Here is a 20,508-nt window from a genome sequence, read left to right as displayed (position 1 = left end):
GGTTCTATATATGGATTCTCATTGTTGCTTATTGTCTAACCAAAGTTAGAAGGCCCTGGCACATGGAAGGGTTCTATATATGGATTCTCATTGATGCTTGTTTTCTAACCACAGTTAGAAGATTAGAAGTTAGTTTTTTTATTTCATGATGTCATCACAGGTTTAATACAGCCGTCATGTGAAAAATACAAATTCTTTTTAAAGTTCTGACCTATTTAATCAGTTTTGTGGCCAGCCATTGCTGTTCTTTATTTTCAAACAATAGATTTCATTGTCCATTTTTGTTTCATCTTTACCTTTGAAAGTTTTTTTCATGCCTTTTGTTTTAGCAGTTTAGATTCCTACATCATATCGTTTAATTTCTTATTGCGTTATAGACAACAAATACGTCTTTTTTAGTTTTCAACCATGCATCATTGTTCAAAATTTTGTTTACAATTCAATGTGATTCTTGCTGTCATTTGTTCCATGTATTTTTCGTTAGATGTTGTGATTCTCACTTTCATTAGTTTTCTAATCATATTTTTGATTAGACCTTAAATAACCTTAAATTATGATTAGCACCTTTGGAAAATTATGTTTTTTTTGTTATTGGACCTTTAACTTTTGCCTTGGCTTGTCCTTTATCATTATGTGAAACATAATGCCATACCTTTGCCTTTTTAACAGAGGCTGATGGAGTATCAGGTTCTTGGTTAGCATCCTTATAAACTCTAAAATCGTTATTTATAGCTATTTCATTGCTTTGAGCGTTGAACATCAAATTTTCCCCAGCTTGTCTTTTGTCATTATGAAAATACGTCCTTATGAAATACAGGATCACCGAAACTTTATTTTTAATAAAGGCACGGTAAGTATTGATGACCTTATCGATGTCAAAATCCAAAATCCAGTTATCATAACTATCATTTTCAATTTTGACATGTTTTGACTCCACTATTGCTTATCTTCTAACCCCATTTTTTTCTTCCTCATTTTGGTTTTTCATTACTTCAGGCAATTTGTCCATGCCTTTTGCTTTAGCTACCCTTATTTGTCTAGTCTTACATGATGGTACATGATGGAACTGCATGTTTTACTTTATTTCTTATCTGTTATATCAACACAAGACCTTTTTTAGATGTGCTCAAATGACAAAGATTTTCGTTTCATGGCAACAAATGATCTAATGTCTGAACTGCAAAAAGATTCAATAAAATTAGATGATGACTCTGAAAGAAAAGTTGTAAGAATGCTCATGAAGTTGCTTGAAGACAAAAATGGCGAAGTACAAAATCTTGCTGTCAAATGGTAGGTATTTTTCACATTTTTTTCTGTTAAACTGAAAAATCACAAAGTCATAGCTAGTATTTGACTGAAAACTAGATTCTTTTCAAAGGATTTTGTCGTAGTGATAATAAAATACAGAAGTAGTATTGTGCACGTTTGAAGGAGGGAATTATGTCAAGATTAGCTCAAAAAACCCTGAACTTTTAAAAAATGAGAAGATTTAGACCAGTAAACAGCTATTTGCTTCCCATCAAGAAAGTAAAACTTGACTGTAACTATATATATACATGGGACTATGGATGTAACTCTGCTAATATAGTCATGGGTATTGGATTTTGGTCTAAGCATGCATCCATCCACTGGTATAGACTCTTGTCTAAAACACTATTTTTAACTCAAGTCCATCTATGTTTGGACATCAGAACCATATACTGTATTTTTAGAGCTCTTTGTTCTGGTATTCAACCTTGAGAACTGCACCAGCAGTATATATAACTGAGAACTGCAATATATATATATATATAATATATATATATATATATATATATATATATATATATATATATATATATATATATATAAATATAAATATATATATATATATATATATATATATATATATATATATATATATTGATATATATATATATATATTTATTAATATATATATATATATATATATATATATATATATATATATATATATATATATATATATATATATATATCATATATATATATATATATATATATATATATATATATATATATATATATATATATATATATATATATATATATATATTACATATAATATTTATTAAATATATATATTATATGTATATATATATATATATATATATATATATATATATATATATATATATATATATATATATATTACATATAATATTTATTAAATATATATATTATATGTATATATATATATATATATATATATATATATATATATATATATATATATATATATATATATATATATATATATATATATATATATATATATATATATATATATATGACATTAACCAATTATAGGTTTGGAATAGCTGTTGACTTGTGTGGTTTCTTCTAATTGTCTTATGGATGATTTGAGACAGGGCAAAATTTACTCTGTAATTCCAGCATAAACTCCCTATGGTGACCCTATTCTGGGGCCCTTATACATACAGCTCTGTTAATAGTATTTGAAATATGTATTTAAGTACTTTTTCTTGTATTTGAAATGCAAGACACTTTAGAATAATGACCAAATTTGACTCACAATAAAGCATGTCAAAAGTTTGAGTAACTACAATTCTTTCCAAGAAATATTTCAAAAGTAAGATAGTTTTGGCATCCAACTTACTCTTCCTGTCTTCAACTTTAAGGTAGTTTATGTTAGCATAAGAACTCTAGGTACAGGCTCTATGAGAATTATTATAAATCAAACAGTTCTTAGCAATAACCTGTATGTAGGGAGTTAAAAAGTTTTAGAAATAAAAAAAGAATTTTAATTATGATTAATCCATTCAAACAATTGGCTTTTTGTACTGATTCTCAATATATATAATTCGTTAAGTATAATGATGCCCATCAAAAGCTACAAGCCTGAGTAAATTCGACTGATTTAAAAAAAAGGGAGAAACACCCATAAAAAAAAATCAAGCAATTCTATTGAAAATCAAACCATCAGATCCACCATTTCAGAGAGCCCTATGGCAGACGTTTCAAGCTTCCCTCTACAAAAATGAGGAATTCTACTTTTTTCCTGGAAGAAAGATGATGGATGCATGTTTATATGCTTGTCTTTTGTTTTCCCAACAAATGACTCGATCAGAATAACGGTGCTTGAAGTTCGAGAGAGGGTCCCTTCGAACAGAAATTGGATTTCCTAGTTCCTTTTCCTGTGATTAAAAACAGTGATTTTCCCCCAAAGAGGAAAAGATAGTGGGTAGGCTACTGTGTAGTGGGGAAGGTATCATATGCCTGAAAGAGCACATAAGCATAGGTATGGGTATGTTTGGCTGGAGAAGGTGTGTGTGTGTGTAGGAATTAATCTCTCATCCCTTTCATTTAAACTATGTCTAAACGAGGTGGCTGCAGGATGATACCTCTTATATTAATAAAGAAAAATGCTTCTAACATTTATTTTAGTGTTTTATTTACCTAAACTGATTTGGTTTTAAATATAATGATGTGTAAGTGCATTTAAGCAATTATGAAGAAAAGGAGGTGGAACATTTTGTAGATATGGGCATCAAAGAGTACATTCTAATGGCGTAATTTTCTAAGCCTTATTGGGCCTTCAGATAAATATAAAATCAGTTTTGAGGCATTGTGTTCTAATCCCCCTTGATTCCCGCGGATATTCTGGGTCTGTGCCTTCAATCTACCCCCACAAAATTTTCTATGGAGGAAGTTTTGCGGGAGGAATTTTTTGTGAGTAAGAATTCTCTTTGTGAAATTTTCCACCTCAAAACTCATGAATGCATTGAAAATGAAATATCAGTTTTAGCCAAATAGGATGCAATAAAGTATGAAAACTATAAAGCATGATGTTGACTGTAGTTGCAGAAGCAAAAAAAAAAAAAAAATACTGTCATTAATTTATTATGTTATTATTATTTATTATATTATTATATTTATTTATATTTATTTACTATATTATTATTTATTATGCTATTAGCCACTGAGTGATTAATTTAATACCAATGGCAATAGCAACACAAGGATAAAAAAGGGGTTGATAAAGGCTTACATAAGGCATACACTGCTGACAACTAAGTTTAAGGTTGTTGTGTTCAATGGCTTTTAGCAGTCCAACGCAATTACTAGTTATTTTTGTTTGAGTGAAGTCTTTATTATGATGCTGAAGGTGAAATAATGTTCTGCAACAGCTGATATTATTTTATTCTTTGTATGATTTAGGTGTTCATCTAGCTTTTCCTTTTTTATGTTTTTTGTTTTGTTTGTTGTTTTCTATATTGTCATTTTATTTACATATTGAAACTGATTAGGGTCATAGACTAAGACATTATTTCCAAAAATAATATTTTAGCTCACCATACTTCTGTGTAGGGCTTCAGAATAGTTGTTTTTTTTTTTTTTCTTTTTTTTTTTTTTTTTTTTTATTATATACAATGAATTAAGATGAAAACGCATAAGACTTTTTCATTAGTTGGTACTCTAACCACCAGGTTTTTTTTCATTTGTGAGTATTCTAAATGGGTACCTGGAGAAATTGGGGGAAGGTAAACAGGAAGGGTATGCGAAAGCACAGGATTGCTGGCTTATTTTCCCTGTAGCACTTCCTGACTGAAGGGCTTAGACGTGAGATCAGCACCACCGGTTTTGACCTTAATAAGTCTAGTAATTTTTTTTACGAAAGAATTTTACACCCATGAAATTCAGCCAATTAACTTGTTAATTTACTTTTCAGTCTTGGTCCTTTGGTTTCCAAAGTGAAGGACAGTCAAGTAGAAGTAATAGTTGAAACGTTGTGTTCAAACATGTCATCCTCAAAAGAACAGCTGAGGGACATATCGTCAATTGGCTTGAAGACAGTTATTGCTGAACTACCTTTATCTGCATCCGGACTTGCAGCTGCTGTATGCAAAAAAATTACTGGTAAGCTCTGTACCTTTTTTCTGTGCCTCCAAAGAGTTTTGTCAACTTATAAGAGCAGGAACTGGGACTAGTGTTGACAAAAAAAGACTATTAACGCCATCTAGCATTTGGTGACACTTAGAATTTTTCTTAAGTATAAAAACAAGATTGATTAATTTAATTAGTGTAATTGGTAAAATTGGTTAGTGTCTGATCTCAGTTATAGAAAAACGATTAAAAAGTTTGAAAAAAAACTAAGTTTTGCAAAACGCTAGATGGCGCTCATAGTTTCTTTTTTGTCGATACTAGTGCCAGTTCCCACACTTGTAAGTTGCCCATATTCATTGCTGTCAATAAAAGACATTGGTTTCTTTTCTATTTATTCTTCAAGGAAATCGGTTAATAAACTGAATGAATGTTTGTAAGACAATTTTGTTTTTGTTACCATAGTTATATTTACTAACTTTAAATTGCATTTTATTGTTACAATAATTAAATATAAGTTAGATTAAAAAGTAACATTAAAAAATAATTGGATTAGTAAAATTAAATTAGATACAAAAATTTAATTAGAAAGATTAATTTTATAAAATTAAAAGATGAAAAACATAAAAAAAAACGTCGATTGTATGCTATTGGAGGTTGATTAAGAAGATACATTTTCCTAGAGAAGATTTTTCAAAGAAAACTCAAAAAGTTTTCTTTTAGTACTAAAAAGTACTAGAAGTACTAAAAAAGTTTTTAGTACTCTAAAAGAGCAGAATAAAGAAATCTAAACAAACAGTCGTTAAAAAGAATAGTCAAGTCAAACTTAAAACGCACACTAATTAGCACAGTTCGGAGCATGGCTGCTGACTAGGTCTCGACCTAGAGAGGCCAGGGCGTCATTTGCGCTTTTTGGAAAACGATCCGTCTTTTGAACAATATGTTTTTATTTGTCATAAAACCAGCATCAAAATAATGACTAAACAATATCACAAGACTAATCAAGGTTTACAGATAAAAGCTACTGCAAATATGGATGGGACTGCCCCCTTCCCCTCTCTCAAAACCTTCTGAAAGGTGTGAGTGTCATTTGATCTTTGCTATAAACGACATCCATTATGAACTGTATGATTTTTATTTATTAAAACATTGACATTAGAAAGGATAAAATTTCGATAAAAATCAAGATCACAGGAATGAGCAATGCACTAGAGATTACAGTTGTGGCTTTCATTTTGATTTTACTATTTTAAAAATAATATTTATGTAAAAAAAAAGAAAATAAATGTTTCATTTGGAATTGAAAATTGATGCCTAATTGATTATTTGTAATCTTTAAAGCAAACTGTTGCGCAATATAGACCGTTAACCTGATAAAATCTTGGCAGGTTAGGTAGGTCTCAAGTTGAAAAGCCTGCTGCCGATAAAATTCTGCTTTCTTTACTCGCTTTCAATTTTAAAGTAGCTGGAAAGACGAGTATTCAGTGTTTTGGAGTTGGTTAAAATAAGAAAAAAGTTGGTAGGTACTAGATGACACTAGTGATTTTTTCTTTTGGTACTAGTGCTAGTTTTCACTATTACGAATTTCCATACTCGCTATGATTCTTGTTTTTCAAATAAAATATCCTCCTCTATATAAGGGTTATAATTGTCATTATATAATATTGGAATATCATGTTTTACTGTATCCTTAAACTTGGTTTAGTTGAATCATGAACCCCTCAATTAATTTTGATGTACAAATATTCGTGTATAGCATCATGTACCTTCAGCTAGGCATTTCTAACTACAGATAAAGATGTTGCTCATAGTCCTTTTTTCACATTAAGTTTTACCAAATTGCTTCTTTTTTTTTTTACCAAAATACTGGTCGAATAGTATTATTTAGGACCAAATATGACATCTGTGATTTTAAAATCCAAAAATTAGTAATTTTTGCTAGGACGATAAAGTAGAACCATTACCACTGCAGTTACTACACCCAGAGCTACTAATTTCTAACTACAAGTAAAGATGTTGTCCTTAGTGTTGTTAATCAGGGTTAAAATTAGTGTTAAAATCAGGGTTGTGGAGTCCGTTATAAATTATAACTGACTCTGATTCCAACTTCAGCTCCAGACATTTTCAATATACCGACTCGAACTCCGGCTCCGATTGCATTCAGCAAAAATTTACTAAAACTCGACGACTCCAACTCAACAGTCCTGTTTTAGAACTTCATTTAATTAGATTTTAGTTATATTTAGATATAAGCTATAATCGACTTTATTTCCGACTTCAGATATTTTCAATATATTATAAAGAAGAAAAGATCAAAAATGATTTTTTTTTTAATCCAAACGAAAGTACTTAAAAACGTGCGAAGTGAATTTTTCGAAAGGACAACCGCCTGTCTTTTTCAGCGCGAACAAAACAACATTTAAGGAAAATGCCAAAAGAGACAAAGAAAAAACAAAAACAAACGCGGAGAGTCAATGTGATAAAAACAATCCAATAATAACCAATTAAAAACTAAAATTAAAACCTGAATAAAAGCCAAAATTAGAAGAATTTAAACCTAATACCTAACAACCATAAAGCGAGTCATTTACCAATTTCCACGATTTGCAAAAAAAAACGAACTCTCGAACCGCCATCGAAGGATACTAGCGAATGACTGGCCAAGCAAAGAAAATTCATTCACTCAAAGAAACGAAACCAGCAATTAAATAAATTGGAGAACTATGTCATTTAATTTCTGATTATAATAATTGCATTCTTCGCACACACCCTTTGAGATCTGAAAGGTTGATGACACGTTTCAATATGTGATAGCGAAGGTGATTCAAGGTTTATCTCAGCGATGACTAATGTTTCTTTTGAGAAAACCGATATATGAGTCATTTATTCCTAAATCACCGGTATCTCTGTTTATCGGTGAATTACTCGCCTTATAGTTGTTAGGTATTTGATTTTAATTCTTCTAATTTTGGCTTTTATTGAATTTTATTCATATTTTAATTTACACTTTTCATTGTTTTTTTTTTTTCACATTGACTCTCCGCGTTCGTTCTTGGTTTTTTCCTTTCCTTTTTTTTATTTTCCATAAATATGTCTTCGTTCACGCTGAAGAAGAGGGGACTGTCCTTTTGAAGTATTCCCTTTGTGTGTTTTTTTTATTATTTTCTTTTGGCCTTGCTGCTAGTATAGGTGATACAAAAACTGTTCAGCGTCTTTTAAAAGATGGGCCCGATCCCAATGACAAAGATATTGACGGGAGAACATAATTTCATTACGCTGTTGACTGTAGCGACATATATAAATACTGACTGTAGAGACATCGTCAAATATTGTGAACATCTTACTAAAAAATGGAGCTAATGCTAATCAATCAACTAATAAAGGTAATACACCCATGCACACTGCTAATTACAAATTTTACAAAGAAATTGTGGATGTTTTGCTGGAGAATATCAGTGGTGACAAATTAAATGACTTTATTAATGCTAAAACTACTGTTAATGGTACTGCATTACTTCATATTGCAACTAAAAATGGCTTCTATGGCTAAAAGTACAAATTTAAACAAAAGGACAATTTAGTTTATTTAGCAAAAATTAAGTTCGCAAATGCAAAGAAAGCATTAAAACTACAATTTAAAAGTGGAGTGAGGAGAGGGGAGGGTTACTAATTTAAAATTTCAACTATGTGAGGGATGAACGTTCTTCTAGTATAATATTGAGAACAAAAAGAACAAACATCAATATAATATTGAGAACAAAGAAGATAAACTACCTAGTGACCTTTCTCTTTTAAGTAGGTTCTCATATTTTGATGGGAATTTTCAAAATATTGTTCCATTACTGTTTTTTCTATAACTTCTGTGATCTTGTCTTTTATCTCCTTAAGGTCTTCTAACACTCTTTAATTTTCTAGCTCCAGCTACATATCTTTAACATACTCGTAACTTACTTTAACCGACTCGTTAAAATGTAACAAAAAGTTGTAAAATCTTTATTAAAACATGGTGCAACTTATAATATTGAAAACAAAGAAGATAAACTTACCTAGTTACCTTTCTAAGAATCAAAAAGTTATCAGGCTGCTCAAGTTAATTAACGATCTGTTTAGAGATACAAAAAACGGTAATACTGAATTGATCAGCAATCTAGGAGCGTTTAAACCTGATGATGTCTTAGCTATAACAAATGCTCGTAATGATCAAGAAAAGAAAAAACATTTTTGACCGTTTCTTCTTCATATTATGACGGAAATTTTGACGTCAATTATATTATGATAATTTGAAATTTGACGTCTTTATATTATGACGTGAAGAAAAATCCATTAAAGTTTCATATATCACTTAGTATACGTTCAATGCTGTAGATATAAATTGTACTCGTAATTAAAGAATTGACAATAATAAAAATTATTTTATAGAATCTTTTAATACATATACGATTATTTTAATGGAATGAGAATTTACCTACAATTGGTCTAATGTGGTTTAAGAAATTATCTTTTTCAATATACAGACTCTGACTCCATTCAGCAATAATTTAAAAAAAAATCTGACTTCTACTAAAATGCAAAATAATAAAGGTAAAGACTTATTCGCCAGGGACCAGATTCTTGCAAGGCACAAAATGTACTTATAACATTCCTTTTATTACAAAAATTCCATTCTAAAGTTTACCCTGACTGCAAATTTGTGCTCTTTTTTTTTCTATTTTAATGTGAAAAGTATATCTTGTTTACTAAATTACTCTCTGTAAAGACACTTGGGAGTGTCAAAGAGGGTCTGTGTGATTTTTATATTTATAATTATGTAATTTTTGCTAGGACGCTTAAGTGAAACCATAGCTAAAAAAGAAGATGTGGCTATTCAGCTTGAAGCTATTGAGATTATGAGTGACCTACTTTGCCGGTTTGGTACCTTGCTCGTTCCTTACCATGGAATGATAATGGAAAGTCTCCTTCCTCAACTATCCTCTGCAAGAATGGCAGTCATCAAAAGGTAACTTCATCCAAAGTCTAATAAAAAGCTTGTACTAGTGTAGAATCTCAGATATGAATTAGGAAAACCAATTAGGATCCGCTTAGATTGTTGCTAATAGAAAGAAATATAACAGACGAGCGTTGGTTCAGGTCTACTCAACTTTCTGTGAATATTCAATTCTTTTTGATTCGGGAATTTCTTCCTTCTTAATAAAAAAAAAGAATAGAAAGGAATTCAGATTAATTATTCTAGATTTATTCCGCCTTGGAAAAAAGCCAGATTATTATTAAAAAATTTTCGATTCCTAGTATTATAGTAAAATGAATTACTAAACAGAAAGCTGCCAAACACAGCTTGTGTCTGTATTTCTCCACATCACCGTCTTATTAGGTTCTTTCGTTTGTGAGTTTTTTCGTTCTATTATGTTTTTTCCCCCTTTTTTTCTTTTTGTGTGTTACTCCCCGTATTATACTATTGTATAGTGGAAAAAAAAATAATAAAGCATCAGGGCATCTAGTTTAAAATTGTGTTAATTATCTTACAAATAACAGTTCGATATGGACAAATCCTTTTATTTGACAAGAAACGACACAAAAATCACTGGATATTTTGGTTACATATACAGTGGCTGTCATCAACAGATAAACTGTGTACGTTATAAAAATATCCAGGGATTTTGTTGTTGTCTAACTGTCAAATAAAAGGATTTGCCCTTATGAGACTGTTATTTGTACGTGATGGAAAGGCAGTATGGTCTTCAAAAGTATCTACTTTGTTTGTTGTCATTACGTCCAGTGGTACCTGTCATACATACGTCTATTTAATCACTATTTAGAAATCTATTTTTTTAAGTTGTAGTAGTAAGAAGACGGATGTCTTAAATGTAGTAAAGTGTGCGTAATTAGTAGAAAGAAAAGAAAAAACGAAGAACGGGACCTTATATTTTGCATGTATAATGCTGGGCATTTGTAATCTAGGCGTGTTTGTCGTCTTTTCTTTTTTTTTCTGTTGTCCATAAACCAGTTGTTTGAATTTTTTTTTTCTTGAGATTTTCCTATACTTGTCGTGTCATGGCTGGTCAGTTCGGCTTTAGATCTTTATCCTAGAAGCAAGTAACGTCTTTTGATTTAACTCTACTCTTTCCTCCTAGTCATAGTTCAACATCAACTTTCACCCCCTCTCCCTGATTTTCCGTGAAACTTTTTAAATTAATGCCCTAAGTCAATCCAACGATATTGCAGATACGCCATTTTGACAGTCTGACACCATCCAAAGTCTTTTATTTATCCTGCTATTGAGCCACGTCTAAATATTGTATGAAGGGATAGACCTTTTGTCTGGAGAATTGAAAAACCTGTTCAGCCCTTTCCGTCTAAGTTTAAAACTAAGACTAAGTTTAAATTTTCCCTGCCGTTTCTCTTCTTTTCTCCAACAGTGCTGACGAGTTTCAAATCTATGCCCCAAACCGTTTATCAGCAATTGTCAATATGCAATTTCAATTACTTTAATAGGCAATGTTATGCTTTTTTTTTATCATAGATTGTACAAATGAAATTAATTGATTTTGTTTCTTAATCATAAATTTAATTAATTAATCTATAGTTTAATTAATGGGTTTCATTTAATGGAGCTAATTTATTAATTAGGTTGGAAAGCGGAAAAAATAACAACAAAGGAACGAGTATTGTATTTGCTACTACTAGTTGTGATATTGGCATTGAAAGAGTTTAGTAGACCGAATTAAATTGAACTTATAGCATTAGGGAGGGAGTGGAAGGGGTAAAGCCACAAATATTTGCGTTTATTTTTGTTCGTAATGTCTAATTTATGTTCATTCATTCAATTTATCGTCATTTTTGTTGAAATTTCTGTCTGTAAGGGGTTTACATTATCTACAAGTTTTTGCCTGTTTTGCTTTAAATTCACTCTTTATTTTTCGTTTTAAAATTTTTTTTTTCCTTAATTCAACTTCTGTTGGTTTTAATTAACACATTTTTTGCCTATGTTGCTATTTTACGATTAGTTAATAACTTATATCAGCCATTCCTATCGAATGTTTCTCAAAAGGACGGAGGTGATAGTAGTAGTATGGAAATAGCTGCTGTTGGAACAGTCGTATGGAAAAGATCGAGAGCAGTGCTGGTAGACCGTAGGCAAAGATGTCATAGAGGAACATTTGTCGGAATAGTAGTTGCAAAAGCGGTTGTGGTTGGGATATTCGGACTGGGAGCAGTCGAATTAGAAATTCTCGCGGAAAGCTGTTAGGATAGGATTGATCGTGGTGGGATAGTTGTAGCAGGAGGGGTCATAGTAGGGTTTTCGATACCTTGTCGGAAATTTTGCAAATTTACTCATTCTAATAATATTTAATGAGTAAGTTTGAAAATTTAAATTTTAGCTTCATTTGTTAATATCATTAATCTAGTTAGCAGAATAATTTTCAGTGGTGAAAATTTGTTATTTAGGACCATTCCTTAACCAATTTCTCAATGATCAAGAGTTAACAGAGATGCATTGCGCGTCTTTTTCGAAGCCCATTTTGCAGCTCTTTTTCATAGCACCTCACACTCACTGACGTGTTTTCATTTTTGTTAAATTGACCGTCTGATAGCTTCTAATACCTCCCTGACACTTCAAAAAAAAGTTTGACGCATTTTTTTCTATAATTAAAGCCAAAAGAAAAACAGGTCACTTCCTAATGAAGTGAAAAGAGGTCGCAAGAAAGGATTTAAGGGAAATTAGTACTTCGTGAGAGGATTTAAAGAGGGGAACTTTGAATAGGTTGCGATGGAGGAAGAGCATGTGCAGCTGTAGTGGCCTCAGGCGGCTTGTTGCTTCAGTGAGTTGTTAGTAGTAGTAAAAGTAAACGCTTCTTGTAAAGAATAAGCTGATACCACTCGTCAATATAAAATGCTCCTGAATTCAGGCTAGTTCAGTAATGTCAGAAGTTCTTTGTATTTTTTTTCAGTTTGTCGGAAAATAAAATATTATGCAGTTCAATTTTGCTCACACACGTCCGTAAGGCCATGTTAGTGTTGAAGAAGCAGCTAATCAGAAATTTACATTTTGCTAAGGCTCCTAGATTATCTTTGCTTTGTTACTCCTGACCTATTTCCTCCGCCCCAATTATTACTAATACGAGTATTTTTCTATTCATCCATATAAACAGAAGTTTTACCTAACAAAAATTTATTTAAAGCAGGATTTTTAAACTTCAAAACTACTATAAGAATGCAATTTAAACTGTAAACCACAAAAGTCTTTCTCAGTTATTTCTTAAATTAAAAAATATGCGACTTTTATTATTATTTTCGAATTTTTTACTTACACGTTCAGTGTTTATAATAATATCCACTAATAGTCTTTCGAATTGTTTGAGAATTTTCTGTTTGCTCGCAGAAACACGATTGTTGGCAAAATTGCTGATAACCATTGTTTTTTTAGGACGACAGAAACAGCAACCATAATTTAAACTAAAATGATTATAATAACGTGGATCATTGACTATTTAGAAAACTACTTGTCTTATGCTTTATCCTTCTCCAGGTGCTGTAGGTAGTCATCAAACAGTTCGTGGTAACGAACTGTAGTAAGGAGCGACCCGGCTCAATAGTAACCAAAACTCTAAAAAATGGAATTTTGATACCAATACCTACATCAAAAGAATCGCATTTTAATGCTGATTTTAAATATATAAGTTTCATCAAGTTTAGTCTTACCCATCAAAAGTTACGAGCCTGAGAAAATTTGCGTTATTTTAGAAAATAGGGGGAAACGCCCCATAGAAGTCACAGAATCTTAACGAAAATCACACCATCAGATTCAGCGTATCAGAGAACCCTACTGTAGAAGTTCCTATCTAAAAAATGTGGAATTTTGTATTTTTTGCCAGAAGGCAGATCACGGATGCGTGTTTATTTATTTATTTTTTTTTTCCAGGGCTGATCGTATCGACCCAGTTGTCCTAAATGTTGCAAGAGGGCTCATTCTAACGGAAATGAAAAGTTCTCGTGCCCTTTTTAAGTGACCCAAAAAATTGGAGGGCACCTAGGCCCCCTCCCACGCTAATTATTTTACCAAAGTCAACGGATCAAAATTCTGAGATAGCCATTTTATTCAGCGTAGTCGAAAAACCTTACAACTATCTCCCCCACAGTCCCCATGGGAGGGGCAACAGGTTACAAACTTTGACCAATGCTTACATATAGTAATGGTTATTGGGAAGTATACAGGCGTTTTCAGGAGGATTTTTTTGGTTGGGGGAGGGGTTGAGAAGAGGGGGATATGCTGGGGGAACTTTCCATCGATAATTTGTCATGGGGGAAGAAAATCTCCATGAAGGGAGCGCAGGATTTACTAGCAATATTTAAAAACACAATGAAAAAATAAATATGAAAAATTTTTCAGCTGGAAGTAAGGAACAGCATTAAAACTTAAAACAAACAGAAATTATTACCCATTTGAGGGGCTCACCTCCTCCTAATACCTCGCTCTTTACGTTAAAGTATTTTTAGTAATTTCAACTATTTATTCTACGGCTTTTGTGATTCTGGGGTCATTCTTAATGAATTGGGACAAAATTTAAGCTTTAGTGTAAAGAGCGAGGATCTGACAAGGGGGCGAACCCCCTCATATATGTAATAAAAATATGAGAATACAAAAGTTCTTTACGTAAGCTAATTTATAAGTTACGTAAATCTTTTACTAATAAAAATATTCGTAAAAAAATTAAAAGTTCTAGTTGCCTTTTTAATTAACCAAAAAATCGGAGGGCAACTAGGCTTCCTCCCCCGCTCTTTTTTTCTCAAAATCATTCGATCAAAATTATGAGAAAGCCATTTAGCCAAAAAAAAAATGCAAATTTCGTTTTAATTATTCCTCTGCGGAGAGGCAAAATCAAAACATGCATTGATTCAAAAACGTTCAGAAATTAAATAAAAAAAACAAGTTTTTTTTAACTGAAAGTAAGGAGCGACATTAAAACTTAAAACGAACAGAAATTACTTCGTATATGAAAGAGGCTGCTTCCTCATCAACGCCCCGCTCCTTACGCTAAAGTTTTTTACTGTTTTAAAAAGAAGAATTGAGAGACAGAGTCAAACTTTAGCGTAAAGAGCGGGGCGTTGATGAGGAAGCAGCCTCTTTCATATACGAAGTAATTTCTGTTCGTTTTAAGTTTTAAGGTCGCTCCTTACTTTCAGTTAAAAAAACTTGTTTTTTTTATTTAATTACACTATAGAGAAGAACTCAGTAAGATCGCTCATTAAACAGTTACCCAACCATTTAATGCATTTCCACGAAACTGTAGCAACAACTTTTTGTTAAGCAGTACTTCTTGTTTTTAAGACTTCTGTGGCAATGCTGATATTGTGCTCAAGAACGTTCCATTAATTAACTATTTAAATTTAGGACGATCACTGCTATCAGTTATCTGGTGTTGACCTGCAACGCCCAGCTTTATGAAAAACTTATTCAATATTTAATAGACGGGTTGACGCGACAGCAAGATATATATAGATGTAAATCCTATGTTCTATGCCTTGGATCTATCTGGTGAGTTTTAATTAGTTGGTAAATGTTTATGTTCCTTCGTTAATCATTGATACACCGTTGGCTAGGGAGCTTACGGTTAAGCAGATTGTTAGGTAACATCTGAAATTCAGATGGCAGGTGAGACGGAAAATGTCTGATCCTGTTCCATTTCCCTTAAATCTTTCTTCACGATATCCTGCCACCCCAACCGCGGAGACCTGCTTTCTGTTTAGCCCTATACGGTTAGTCAGGAAGGACAATCTTTGGCAATCTATCTTTCTTCATCCGCAGAACTTATTATAACATGTATTATATATTATATATTTTATAATTATATTATTATTTCGTTATAACCATTATATGACTTATTATAATATTACATTATAATATGTTGCAACACTGCAAAAAAGTTCTAAATACCCTTAAAAGGGCATAAAGGGGACTCTTTGGATTGATGCGACAGCAACACATTTCTAGAACTTTCTGTGCCTTAGATTTATCTGCTGATTTTTAATTAATTAGTAAATGTTTTTGTTTCATCGATTTCATTAATTTTAGTTTGAGTTTTGGCATTCGAATCGAAATTTGGAATTCTCGGCTTGATATTCAGATTGAATTTGTTATTTTTCTGGTATAAAAATCAGATTATCAGGTAATCTTCACTATATGAAAGTAATCACCTTCTCAACTTCCTTACTATTAATTAGACAATACGGTAAATTTGGGAATATGAATGAATGAACTTTATTACCCGTAAAAGTATAAAAAACACAAAGTACGGAGTATTATAAATAAACAAAAACAAAAACGATAAACAGCGAAGAAAAAATTCAAACTAACAAAAGACAACATGGACAAATTAACTAGTATCAATGTGGAAAAAAGGCTGCAGAGGGTCATAAACGTATTATGTCGTCTTTTCTTTTTTTTTCTGTTGTCCATAAACCAGTTGTTTGAATTTTTTTTTCTTGAGATTTTTCTATACTTGTCGTGTCATGGCTGGTCAGTTCGGCTTTAGATCTTTATCCTAGAAGCAAGTAACGTCTTTTGATTTAACTCTACTCTTTCCTCCTAGTCATAGTTCAACATCAACTTTCCCCCCCTCTCCCTGATTTTCCGTGAAACTTTTTAAATTAATGCCCTAAGTCAATCCAATGATATTGCAGATACGCCATTTTGACAGTCTGACACCATCCAAAGTCTTTTATTTATCCTGCTATTGAGTCACGTCTAATATTGTGTGCAGGGATAGACCTTTTGTCTGGAGAATTGAAAAACCTGTTCAGCCCTTTCCGTGTAAGTTTAAAACTAAGACTAAGTTTAAATTTTCCCTGCCCTTTCTCTTCTTTTCTCCAACAGTGCTGACGAGTTTCAAATCTATGCCCCAAACCGTTTATCAGCAATTGTCAATATGCAATTTCAATTACTTTAATAGGCAATGTTATGCTTTTTTTTATCATAGAATGTACAAATGAAATTTATTGATTTTGTTTCTTAATCATAAATCTAATTAATTAATCTATAGTTTTAACCAACAAAAGACAACATGAACAAATTAACTAGTATCAATATGGAAAAAAGGCTGCAAAGGCTGCAGAAAGTTGATAGTCTTTTTACATAAATCATCACTGGAAGACCGAATCCAAAAAGGCACATCTATTAAACCAAATCGAGCAATTTTTTTGGGGGAATATTTCCGCTACTGAGCTATGACTTGGGTGAACATAACATTCGATGCCTTTTTTATGCTCTTTTTTTCTGCGCCTTTTTTTATGAATATGATAATCATTTTACTCGGAAATTCAATTTGAAGCTCTTTATGGACCCTTAAAGACGTCACCTTTTTCTCTTATTTTTGGCTATAGAGAATGGGTAAGGCAATGTAATGGTTAAAGCAACGTAATCCACAGGCATTGATTCATCATGATCTAATTGAATAAACAATTTATCGATCTTTAAAAAATTGCCATATTTACTTTAAATGATTATCGTGACTCTTGTTTTAGCCTGTGTACTTGTAAGTTGAATTGACTGTGACCGAAACCAAGAACCAAGAACACGTAGGGAATATGTTATGTTGGTTATATATTTTACACACTATGGTGGGGGTTTGGGGGTTTGGGGGTTTGGGTATAAAGTATTGTGGAGCTGCAGATGAAATGTGTTAACTACATTTATTCTGCATATTATGAAGTGAGAATTGTTGTTTTTTACTCTTTTTTATAGCCAAAAATAAGAAAAAAAATGTCATCTTTAAGGGTTCAGAAAGGAAAAAAATAAGATTTCTGAGTAAAAAGATTACTGTATTTTGAAAGAACATATATTAGCTGTTGAGTGGTATGTTCACTTAATTCATAGCTCAGTAATGGAAATATCTTCAAATATACCGACGATACTTATAATCGTAGTCTTTTCGAAATCCTCCTGGTGCCTTTGATGTTCTAAAAAATTGTTCTGATGTACATTAGCCTCTATTATACGCGCTGCAGAGTTCAAGACCAAAGGCGTAACAACCCTGAGGACATTTAGTAAGAGAGATGTTGTGCATATGTTCAAATTTATAATTTTTCAAGCAAAGTATATTATTTTGTTTTCAAATGTGCAAACGATATGTTTGCTTAAGTGGCTTACATCTAAAATATTTTTCAGTTAAATCGGTGCAGTAGCATTAACTTCTGCACATTATACGTATTTTCTTGATTTGCTTTTTTGTTTTAGGGACTGTTGTTTTTACCTGATTTTACTTGGAAAAGAAGCTAACTTATCGTCTATCGGGTATCAAAAGGACGTATCTCAATAATTATAAATATTTAGAAGAGCGAAAAAAAAACACCTCACAACTTTTTAATTTTCCCTCCGATAACCATGAAACAAAAAGGGATCGATGCATAAATCAATACATATCGTTTCTATGCACAGCAATGTATAAGATCTATCCATAATCATCATAACATAATAGCATAACATCCATCATAACATAAACATCTGTTTTTGTTTTACGGTTGTCAAAGGGGAAATAAAAATGTTGTGAGGTTTTTATATTGCTCTTGTGAAAATTTTCTCTTATGGAGATACGTTGTTTTGATACCTGAATGACAATATCCTACTTTTGCTCAAGAGAAATAGAATTTTTTGAGCACTTAGAGGGAGAAGTATTTGTATATTGCCATAAAATATACGGTTTAGTTTGTACTAAATATGACTGAAAGTTGGATAGTTGGTATGAGTCATGTTTCTGATGCAAAAAGTTGATTATAGGTCATTTGCTTTTACTGAATTTCAAGCTTTTAAACTAATAGTGTGTGTGTTCCAGGTTGAAATTTTGTTCCTACCCCCCTCACTTCAAATTTAATGCAGATTATCTGTTACCCTGGAACAGCTTATTAACTAACGTCTTAATTGATATTGTTTTTTTCATTCATTGATATTGCCTTAATTGATAGTGCTTAATGATAATGCCTTAATTGATTATGATATTTTCATTATTTTATATTATTATTGATATCGAAATCTTCTATCTATATATATAAAAATAAGTTGTATGTGTGTTATGTCTGTTACACTATGTCGGTTACGCCAGATTCTATCTTCTATCTATATATAAAAATAAGTTGTATGTATTTTTGTGTTGAGGGTTTGCATATGACGTCTGAAAAATAAAGAAGAAAAAGAAAACAAACTAAAATGTAAAAACTGGGAATTGCATAAATATTTTGACAATAGATTAAAGTAATTTGAAAACCTTAAAACAGATACTTGAAATTCTGAGGTTTATTATAAATTGTTGAGCTTTAGCAAGCTTGGCACGTGAAGATTTTTCCAACTGTCAATGTTAGAATGAACATTGACAAATTGAAAAACATTGAAAAAGATAGAATGTTACCAAAAAGCAAAACCAGGCTTGCGGTTCAAAGAGAAAGGGCCAGATTAGGAATGTGCAATTTATTTTGGTCTTAAATTGTAAGGATTTCATTGATATTTCTAAAAATATATATCCATCAGAGCTTATTCTTGAGCCTAGTCATGGCGCTGGTCATGAAGATCATTTCTTAGATTTAAATATTAATATTTGTGATAATAATAAATTAAGTTTTAAAATGTATAATAAAACGGATGCTTTCATAACGGGTTAAATTTTATTAGAGTAGGGTTACGGCTAGGAAATAAAAATACAGTTACGTGGTATTTGATCACACATTTGGTTTTATTTCAGTCGGCAAGCTGGTCATCGGCTTGGAGAGCACATTGAAAAAGTATTGCCATTAGTATTTGATAACATCAAGAAAAATGATGATGACTTGACAGAATACTGCTTACAGACGTTGGAGTCTTTTATCTACAGATGCTCAAAGGAAATTACGCCTCATGTCCATCAGGTATCTTTATTGTATAAATTGAGATAAAAAGTTGCTTCTTCGATGCGACTTCAGATCGGACTACTAAGAACTGCAGTTAAAACCAATTGTCCTGTGGTATTTGTATAAATGTTGTGACCGCAGGTTTACACGATTTACGATACGACGATTTAGTCTTAAATGGGTGCTAAATAACTATTTGTGGAAGATTGTCAAAGGCCCATTCACAATGAGACCTTACTAATACCGGGATTTGGTTAGCTCTAATTTGAGGCAATCAGAATTTTTTGTAAATTTTTTCAGCCAATCAGAAATTACTGCAAAAAATCTTATTGGCTCAAACTAGAACTAGTTAAATCTAGGTGGTTATAAATTTTAATATGAATTGGTCTTAAATTTGACGGTAGTTTAACTTATTTATTTCAACTATTTATTTAAGTAACTTTAAGAAATATATTTATTCAATTTATTAATTTTATTTGTCAAAATAGTGTTTTAATTCTAAGTGTTTAATTGGGGTGGCTTCGCGCCACCCCAACACCTAGTTGGTGGAGGCGCTTCGCGCCCCCCAAGCCCCCCCGCGCGCGTAAGTCGTTACGCGCCATATTAGTTACGCGCCATTGTAATTGTGTCCCTGTGATTCTAATGATTGCCCTTGAGCTTAGTTGATGGTGATTGCTAATCGACCATTCCCTGTGTCGCCGTCGTCATTTATATACCCCCCTGTGCCCCCCGGCGTCCCCGTTGTAGTTGTGTCCCTGTGTCCCGGTCGTTATTTAT

At 31.8% G+C, this 20,508-nt stretch overlaps 1 protein-coding gene across 1 annotated transcript; it reads left to right on the top strand.

The window, feature by feature from the left end:
• The first annotated feature begins 1,110 nt into the window (after positions 1–1,110).
• LOC136037536 (cullin-associated NEDD8-dissociated protein 1-like) lies at positions 1,111–19,776 on the top strand. The gene is made up of 5 exons (XM_065720258.1): positions 1,111–1,290; positions 4,712–4,899; positions 9,685–9,859; positions 15,251–15,394; positions 19,587–19,776. Exons 1-5 carry the CDS (start codon positions 1,121–1,123, stop codon positions 19,774–19,776), a joined length of 867 nt encoding a protein of 288 aa, XP_065576330.1. The 5' UTR covers positions 1,111–1,120.
• The last annotated feature ends 732 nt before the right edge of the window (positions 19,777–20,508 follow it).

This window comes from Artemia franciscana, chromosome 17, assembly GCF_032884065.1.
Source record: "Artemia franciscana chromosome 17, ASM3288406v1, whole genome shotgun sequence".
NCBI lineage: Eukaryota > Metazoa > Arthropoda > Branchiopoda > Anostraca > Artemiidae > Artemia > Artemia franciscana.
The sequence above is the reverse complement of the archived record's forward strand: the minus strand, read 5'-3'. Positions and strand labels throughout refer to the sequence as shown.